Source organism: Priapulus caudatus, unplaced genomic scaffold, assembly GCF_000485595.1.
Source record: "Priapulus caudatus unplaced genomic scaffold, Priapulus_caudatus-5.0.1 Scaffold743, whole genome shotgun sequence".
NCBI lineage: Eukaryota > Metazoa > Priapulida > Priapulimorpha > Priapulimorphida > Priapulidae > Priapulus > Priapulus caudatus.
The window spans coordinates 160,016-170,266 of NW_014577804.1; the positions used below are offsets into that span (position 1 = coordinate 160,016).

Consider the following 10,251-nt stretch of genomic DNA (forward strand, 5'->3'; position numbering starts at 1 on the left):
TACCCCCCCCCCCCACCCCCCCCACCCCACCACACACACACACACACACACACACACACACACACATATATATATATATATATATATATATATATATATATTACAATACGCTGGGTTTTTTGAAATCAATAACATTTAGTGTTACTTCATTGATATGTTTCAATGTGTTTTCAACAACCCGGCGAAAATTAATTCAGGAATTCATAAATTATTATAATAATAATAATTCATCTGTAGACAATATAATTAGTATTAGTGGCACAGAAATCCGAGGAGCGCATGAGAGCACCTTATACATGAAGGGANCGTACGTCGGTAACATACGGGGTACGTAGCCGTCGGTACCCATACAGGTACGTACCGTCGTAACATACAGGTACGTACTGTCGGTAACATACAGGTACGTACCGTCGTAACATTCAGGTACGTACCGTCCTGTAACATACAGGTACGTGCCGTCGGTAACATAGCGGTACGTACCGTCGTAATACAGTAACTACCGTCGGTAACATTCAGGTCGTAACGTCTGTAACATACAGGTACGTACCGTCGGTAGCATACAGGTACAGTACCCGTCCGGTAACATACAGGTACGTGCCCGTCGGTACAATACACGGTAGCGTAACCGTCTGTAACAATACAGTACGTACCATTGGTGAATATAGCAGGTACGTACCATCGTAACATACAGGTACGTACTGTCGTAACATACAGGTACGGGTGCGCGTCGAAACATCAGTAACGTACGCGTCGTAACATATAAAAGTACGTACCGGTCGTAACAATACAGGTACGTACCGTCGGTAACAAATACAGGTAGTACCGTCGTAACATACAGGACTACCGTCGGTAACATAGCAGGTACGTACCGGCGTCGTAACCATACAGATACGTGGCCGGTGCGTAACATACAGGTACGTACGTACGGTAAACCATATAGGTATGTACGGCGCGTAAACATACAGGTACTTACGTAGCGTTAACATATAGGTACGTACCGCGAGTGACATAGCAGGTACGTACCCGTCGGTAACATACAGGTACGTACATCTGTAAGCATACCAGGTACGTACATACGGTACATATAGGTACGTACTGTCGTAACATACAGATACGTAGCGTCGGCTAACATACAGGTACGTGAACGCGTCGGTAACATACAGGTTACAACTACCGTTGGTAAGCATACGGTACGTACCGTCGGAAGCATACGGGTACGTAAAAGCCGGTGACGATACAGGTAAGTGGCCGTCGTACATACAGTACGTACCGTCAGTAACATACAGGTAAACACATCGTTAGTAACATACAGGTAAACGCATCGTCAGTAACATACAGGTACGTGCCTTGCGTAACATACAGGTAGCGTACGTACGGTAACATATTGGTACTACCGTCGTAACATACAGATACATACGCGTCGTAACATACAGGTACGTACCGTCGGTAACATAACAGTACGTACAGTCGTAACATACAGGTAGCTACGCGTCGGTAACATACAGGTTACATTACCGTCGGTAACATACAGGTACCGTACGTCGGAAGCCAACGGGTACGTAAAAGCCGTGACCATACAGGTACGTACGCGTCGTAACATACAGGTAGCGTAACGGCGTCGGTTAACATACAGGTACGCACCGTCGCACATCACAGGTACGTCGCTTTGGTAACATACAGTACGTACGTACGTAAACATATTGGGTACGTGACCGTCGGTAACATAACAGATACATACCGTCGTAACATACAGGTACGTAACAGGTCGTAAACAATACAGTACGTACCGTCGGTAACATACAGGTACGTACTGTCGCAACATAGCGGTACGTAAACGCGGTGCACATACCAATTACGTACGCGTCGGTAACATACAGGTAGCGTACCGTCGGTAACATACAGGTACGTAGCGTAGCGGTAACATACCGGTACGTACCGTCCGGTAACATACAGGTACGTACTCATCGGTAACAAAGGTACGTACGTACGGTAACATACCGGTACGTACCGTCTGTAAGCACGCAGGTTTCTTCGGCACGGCGACAAGGTCCTGCACATCGTCTGGACCATATGCTAACGGTCAATGAAAACTTCCTTGGGCAATTGAGCCCATGACTTTGTTGTCTGGTAATCGGCATCAAAGCTAACACCGTGCAAGTTTTAGTGTCTACTAATCGTCGACGCGTAGTAGGCGATACAGGGTGCCGATTGAAAGTGTACTCGTAACATTTCGCTGTCGTAAATAAAAATGATTGTGACCGACGACGCATTAACAACTCCATAAGGCGCGCGTTCACACGCAACGTTTTTTGGCCCGCGAGCCTATATTAATACTCACATTACTACTCTAATGATAACTCCGCGACAAATTTATGTAAAAAAGTTTAAACACGCATGTGCGAACAATTGTCTCCGGAAATTCGAACGTTTAAATTTGTAATAAATATGGTATATAAATCACTAAAATAATTAATATAAATCTATATATATATATAAAGTTGTTTGCCAGCGAAATTTAGGAGCAATCTGTTTCGCCACATAACTAGAGAATATATAAAAAAAAGATAAAAAAAATATATAAAAGATAAGATACTATATATATTCATAGACTGAAGATATATTCAGAATCACCATAGTCATGAGATGGTTCTGCTGAAACAAAAATTTAAAAAGTTAAAAAGTTAGAAATTAAAAAGAAATTCTATCGTCAAATAGATGGCGGTTGCGTACAGCCTAACATCTCCAACGTGGTTATATCGATGTTATGTAAATGATTACGGCCCGAGTGGCCGAATGCATGTCGAACTCAACAAAAACCATTGATTCTGGTTTGATCATGACGTCGGTTTCTGCCTTTCTTTACTTTTGGACTAGTTTAGTACATCACAATACGGACTATCGGTGAACAATGATAATAATAGCGTTAAACTACGGAACACTTCACGAAGACCTGAGAGTTACAGATTTAAATAATTATTATATTTTATATATAATTATATTTTATTATTTATTATTTTTTACTTTTTATTTTAATGTTTTTATCTTTTGAATTTTATTATTTTTTATTGTTTTGGGATTGGATTGAATGGGTGGCATGGCAGATGGACGATGGATGGGATATCATTTGGATAAGCAATTGATGCGATGAGATGGCATGGGATGGGATATGGGATGGGATGGGATGGGATGGATGAGGATGTGGATGGCATGACATGGATGCATCAGATGTCATTGGATGGCATTGGTGCGATGAGATGGGATGGGATGGGATATGGGTAGTGGGATGGGATGCGGTTGCAATGGATGGGATGGCATGGCATGGATGGACATCAGATGTATTGGATGGCATTGATGCGATTGAGATGGGATGGATGGGATATGGGATGGATGGAATCGGCTGCATGGGATTGGGATGGGATGGCATGGGATGGGCATGCAGAATGTCATTTGCATGGGATTCGATGAGATGGATCGGATGGGATATGGGACAAACACTTACGGAACCTATGTCGGTTTAGCAGATTAATATTAATTATATTTTATATATTTTATTTATTATTATTATTTTTTACTGTTTTTATTTTAATGTCTTTTATCTTGGATTTCTAATTATTTTTTATTGTCGGGATGGATGAATGGATGGCATGACATGGGATGCATGCGATGGCACGGAATGTGCATACGGTTCGAGGGGTTGGACAAGAACCGATAAGAACGCCGAAAGAAAATCCCGAAAAAAAGTTGTTCCTTTGCCTACGCGCGACGTTGTACGCGTGTGTGTGCATACAGCAGGGCATGCATTAACTTCTACCCTGTGGCTGCACACCTGCCGGTCTTCAGCCGGCAGTGCTAAAAGAAGAGCTAGACGCGCCCGTTCTTAAGGAGTGAAGCATGGAGCTGGCAGAGGTAACATAGACGATGCAGCGAAAGGACAGGCGGGGAGGGGGCGAGGAAGAGAGACGTTGAGAGCTACTTAACGCCTACGCTGCTAGCGGCAGCGGCCACGGGCGGACAGGATTCAACGTTCACTAGTGAGTCAAGCCGCACAAACCACGCACAGCACATACCGCGCACTCACGAACACACGCACGCGCACAACGCATACGCACACGCGACACACACAAACAACACACGCAACACTCTGATAGAACAAACGCACGGTTCGCAGCGCGACGCAGCAGAATCACGCCCTCATGAATAGCACGCACACAACCATGAACACACAGCCGCGCACGCAGACGCCACGCACGCACGCACTTAGCACGCAGCATATGACAAGAAATGGAATGAAGTACACTGAAGTTATTAAATATGGCGAAGGGATTCGACAGACACTTACGTACTGACGGCTTCCCATGCTATACAGGTTTTGCCAGATACTGCGTCTGCCGTTAGCGCGACTGTTCTCGCGGGATCAACACGACCTTATTATTGACGGATCGCTACTGTCTGTTGTTGGTCTGTCTTTTCAGTGCTTCCAAATACCCTGTCAGTGCTCTGCGGGAGAGGTGGCAGGCGGTATGATTTCGTTTATGTGACGTCATCAGAGCGGGTAAGGATTAGCTACCTTGTTCATGGCGATCGAAGGCATACATGCCGTCACAGCGCGGTTGCGACAATTAGCCGAGGGTGGAGCGAGACGAGAAGTAGGTTGAAGATATTGAGAGTGTGGCGTGGTTTCCGTATGGTGTGTCATTCATAGATGAAGCTGTGGTCGATTGAGTGGTTGTGAGCTGAAATATTTGTTTAGATAATGACTTTGGTCATTTTCTTTCGGCACAAGGCATAATCTGAGGTCGGGCGGATCTCACTACTATAATCTGTTTCCTAGATTATGCTCTGAGAGAACGCCATTAGGCGAAGTTTATTTTTTTGTTTGCTTAGGTGTGAGCTATTTTGTCTCTTCTGGATTGCGTGCCATTCTACTAGCAACCGAGCCGTCTCGAGATACAGGCCAGTTGGCGCTACGTCATCCCCGCTCTGGTTATGCTGCCAATCCTTTGCTAATCTCACGGGCAATCCTGGTACGACCCGAAACACTTCCCGAAACCGGGAGAAGTTTCGCTACCGGAGCGGCCACGCCTGGACGAAGCCGTGGAGACCTATTGTGAAAAACGACAGGCGCTGATCACGGCAGTTCTCCAATTGGTGAGATTACTTGCACCGGCCGCAAGATGGCGACACCAGGGCAAAGAAGAAGTACAGGGTCGATCGGATCACTGACGATGCACAATAAGAGGCTGCAGAGCGGTATCGTGGTTGGACAGAACCGCGCGCGAGATTAATGTTTGTTTGGTTAGCGACGAGTGACTTAGTGAGTGGCGTAGATGAGACCAGAAGTAGGGCGAGGAGACGGTGACCGAAGCATTGAATGTTGAGAGTGTGCGACGATAGAGGAGAGAGGTTAAATTGAGGTGTTATAAATACAGACGTGCTGAGTAGCAGGTTGTTTTTTAAACGAGAGCGCGAGCGTGAGCGGCGAGAGGCGGAGCACAGGCAAGACTATACTCCCCCAAGCTCCCACTGTGCATGGTCCGCATATCGCCTAAACTTCTCAACAAAAGTGTCTATTGATATTCCCTGTTTATTCTAAGAAAAAAATAATAATCCTTATCATCATCATCATCATTATTATTATTATTATCATCATTATCATCATCATCGCTACTGAAAACTTCCTAGAAAATTTCCTCAAAAAATATCATGAATGCATCTTGAGATCACAGTATAACGGGAATTTCTCACGCACGGGGACTCGAACCCTAAACCTCAGAATTTATTGTCAGGCCAAGACTACCCTCTCTCTACTATCCAAAGCTTTTGTGAGCCTCTCTGGTGATGGTGTCTGTTATTCGCCGACAGGTCGTCGCGTCTGTCTAGGAGAGGCTCTCGCGAGAGTCGAGCTGTTCATATTCTTCACAAGCATTCTGCAGAACTTCAACATCGGACTACCAGATGGCGTTACCGATCCGTCTATGGATGGAAACTTTGGCTTCGTGTGGATGGCAAATCCGTATCTGTTACATTGCAACGCGCGAAAGTAATCCACAATGATGTCAAAACTCCACGCCGTACGAGTGATAATGTCTGGAACTTGCGATTACTCACGTGCGATGAAACTGAATTACTTGCGATAATTTAACTTGCGATTAATATGCGCTATCCTATGTTATAACCTGATATTAAACTGCGTTACCTAACGTTATAACCTGTGAATAAACTCTGTTATCCTAACTTGTTACCTATAAATAAACGGCGTTATCTTATGTTTCAGCCTGCGATTAAACTCTGTTATCTTAACTTTCTACCTAGGTTTAAGCTGCGTTGTCTTACGTTTCAGCCTGTGGATAAACTCTGTTATCCTAACATTTTACCTATGAATAAACTGCGTCATCTTATGCTTCAGTCTGTGATTAACCTGAGTTATCCTACCTGTTTATCTACAATTGAACTGCGTAATCTTACGTTTCTAGCCTGTAATTAAACGGTGTGTTGCTACCTGTTAACGTGTAAGTAAACAGCGGAGATGTGGTGATGTAATGTGTTCCTCAAAGCTGTTCGATTAAATAAGCAAATCAAAATGTCTATGTAAATTGTTTTTTTTTTACCAATGAGATCTCCAAAAAATCGCTGCATTGTTTGCTCGTGGAACGTTATGGCATTGAACAGGCCGAACGTAAGCTATTTAAGGTGGTAGATGCCAGAATGGTATGCAAAAGGAGTTTTTTTTAGGATTGTTTGTATAGAGGAATCTGCCAGGAGCCGCAATGATTTAAAAAACTTGTAACATTTCAAAAAACAACGTCGTACGAGTGATAAACCTGTGGTAAAACGCTTGCGATGAATCTGCATTATCTTACGTTTTAACCTGTAACTAAACTGCCTTACCCTACGTTTTTACTTTAACTTCTGATTAAATTGAGTTATCCTATGTTTTACCTGTAATTGTACCTCCTTGTGCGAAGAAGAGAGCCTTGTATGCGGCGGCACCCGCCAGTGAAAACTGTGAATCTCTTCACTAGCCCACTAGGCCAGTAGCCGAGTAGGCACCCGAAAATTATTATTATACATGTAATTAAAAAAACCTGTGATTAAATTGCGTTATCTTGCCCGTGTTACTTGAGATTAAAACATGTCATTAAGCTTTTGTTAGAAGGCTTTAAGGAGATATTTTGCTGATAAAATAAGTGAGATCGGAAAGTCCAGCTGTGATAATTAGGTCACCGAAAAAGGGGGTATAAAATGGCCGAGGCGCGCTTAGGAAAGTACATGATTAATGTAAACATTCGTGCATTTTTAGTTTTTGCATTAACACAAACATTGCAAAATATCCTAAATGACCACAAACATATTTGTAAATGTTTATGTAAACAGAAACGCCTCTGTGAATTGAAGTACGATGTAAGTGAGGAGAATTATAGATAAAAAACCTAGAATAGCCCTATCCTACCCATGTTATACCCCCTCTTATCTGATCTCAATATGGCGGCGGGGACTTTCCTATATGGCTTATTGTAGCAGCAATATAATTTGTGTAATAAATGTCAGGGGGCGTACTTCAATAATCTTGCAATTAGCAATAATATTCTTTATTTATGTTTAGTGTTAATAAAACTTTTATCTTTCAATTCAAACTACTGTAGTCGTAGTTTTTACGCACTTGATTAAATCACGTGATTACACTTCATTATATTCATGATTGTAGTACAAATTCAATTTGTGTACGAAACATTAGAGAGCGAAATTCAATAATTTTGTAATTATTAGTAATGTTTACTCTTTAAGTTTGGTGGCAATTAAACTTCCATGTTTAAATTCAAACTGATTAAATTGTGGCAGCAATTTAATTTGTGTGAGAAATGTTCAAATGCATAACTGAACTATCTTGTAATTTGCAATATTTTTTTCTCGTTAGGTTTAGTGCAGGAAATCACCAAGAAAATTGGCAAAATAGTTACTACATACCGACAGCAATCATCAGAATAATCGATCATGTATGCTTGTTACTTAGTATCATGTTTACTTATGTATTCTATCATTGAGTAAGCATTTGCACCGAGTAATACTGATCGAGTGCTTGGTTAGAATGCTGGTGTACACAGAGATAGCAGCGGATAAGTGCCGAGGGTAAGTCTATGCAAGGCAGTCTCGCACGAGAAAGAGCAAGGAGGAAAGACGCTCACGTCCATTTCGGGATGGGTGAAGAGGAGCAAATTTAATTAACGCATTTTGCTGCTGCTTTAGTCAGTGTTACATTCTAGATGATGACAACGTATGGTGAAATGCCAGTAAAAGAAGACACGCTACTGTAGCTACAAGGAACTGAACGTTAAATCTGTGACGTGTATCCAAGGATAATGCTAGGTCAACGTTCCTCGTCATTGGCTGAATATCAAGTTAGAATGTGACCCAAATTTACTTGTTGACATTTGCTATATCTCTACGCACGCACGAGACCAATGGTCATTGCATCGCCACTACGACGTAGGAGTCTGCTAATAGCATAACAGTCCATTTACAGTCGATTTATAACAAGCGGTGTGACAACTCAGTAACACCTCGCTCCAAGTGTACTATTTAATTGCTATCCTATGCTAACCTCATCCTAAGTTAATCCTCCCCTATCCTAACTTTATTCAAACCTATTCAAACCTATCCTATCCTATCGTATCCTATCTTATCCTATCATATCCTATCTTTTTCTATACTCTCGTATCCTATCCCATAAAAGCCTATCATATTCTATCCTATTTCCTCACATCGCATCATATCTCATCCCACCGGACCGGGCGCGCATCCGTGTGTGTTACTAGGCTGTCAGCGCACGTGTGGCGACAATGGTCGGCACCGTAGCCAGCGCCTTCGCGCAGCTGCTGCAGTTTCTTGGCAGCAACATCGTCAGCGTCGTGTTGGTCGTCGTCACGGCTCTCGTGTCGTCGTACTACGTGAAGCGACCGCGTGGAGCGCCGCCCGGACCCCGCGGCTGGCCCGTCCTTGGCTCCCTTTTCTCGCTGGTGGGCAAACATGGGGGACGTTACCTCAAGCAGCTGGGTGAACAGTACGGACCGATATTCAGCCTCTACATGGGACCGCAGGTTAGCAGAGCTACTTTGTACATCTATCTATATATCTATTTATCTTTCTATCTATCAATCTATCTCGCTATTTATCCTTCATCTATTTAGCAATCAATTCATCTATCCCTCTATTAACCCATCCATCTATTCATCTATCCTCAATACATCTATCCATTTATCCATCTATCCATCTATCCACCTATCTATCTATCCATCTATACATCTATCCATCCATCCATCTATCCATTTATCCACTTATCCATCTATCCATCTATCCATCTATCCATCCATCTATCCATCTATTCATCTATCCATCCATCCATCTATTCATCTATACATCTATCCATCTATCCATCTATTCATCTATCTATCTATCCGTCTATCCATCTAGCCGTCTATCCGTCTATCCGCCTATCCGCCTCTCTATCTATCCATCTGTCCATTCATCCGTCCATTTTTTCATCCATCTACCCATCTATTCATCTATCCATCAATCCATCTATTCATCTATACATCTATCTACCTATCCATCTCTCCATCTATCTATCTATCCATCTATCCGTCTATCCGTCTATACGTCTTCCCATCTATCCATCTATCCATCTATCCATCTATCCATCTATCCATTTATCCATTTATCCATCTATCCACCTATCTATCTATCCATCTATACATCTATCCATCCATCCATCCATCTATCCATCTACCCACCTATCCATCTATCCATCTATCCATCTATCCATCTATCTATCCATCTATTCATCTATTCATCCATCCATCTATTCATCTATACATCTATCCATCTATCCATCTATTCATGGATCCATCTATCCATTTATCCATCTATCTATTTATCCATCTAGCTGTCTATCCATCTATCCGTCTATCCGCTTATCTATCTATCCATCTGTCCATCTATCCATCTATCTATCTATCCATCTGTCTATTCCTCCTTCCATTCATCAATCCATCTATCCTTTCATCCTTCTACCCATCTATCCTTTCATCCTTCTTTCCTTCTATCCTTCTATCCTTTCATCCTTCTTTCCTTCTATCCTCCTATCCTTCTATCGTTTCATCGTGCCATCCTGTCATCCTTCCATCCATTCATTTCGCCATCTCTCTATTTCTTTATCTCTTATACATACACACACACATACATACATACATACAT

General features: G+C 42.6%; 1 protein-coding gene across 8 annotated transcripts in view; it reads left to right on the forward strand.

Moving 5' to 3' along the window:
• LOC106813232 (cytochrome P450 2C15-like) overlaps positions 1-10,251 on the forward strand; it is an 81,306-nt gene that overhangs the window by 63,169 nt on the left and 7,886 nt on the right. The window contains exons 1-3 of one of the 8 annotated variants that reach the window (XM_014817320.1): positions 1,190-1,194; positions 3,958-3,961; positions 8,858-9,095. The exons of 5 other annotated variants lie outside the window; for them this stretch is intronic. In XM_014817320.1, the coding sequence (XP_014672806.1) occupies positions 9,084-9,095 (12 nt within the window). In that variant the 5' untranslated portion in view covers positions 1,190-1,194; positions 3,958-3,961; positions 8,858-9,083. Of the gene's footprint in view, positions 1-1,189; positions 1,195-3,957; positions 3,962-6,307; positions 6,313-8,822; positions 9,096-10,251 lie in introns of those variants that run through there. 2 more of the 8 variants (XM_014817321.1, XM_014817313.1) reach the window with 2 other exon arrangements.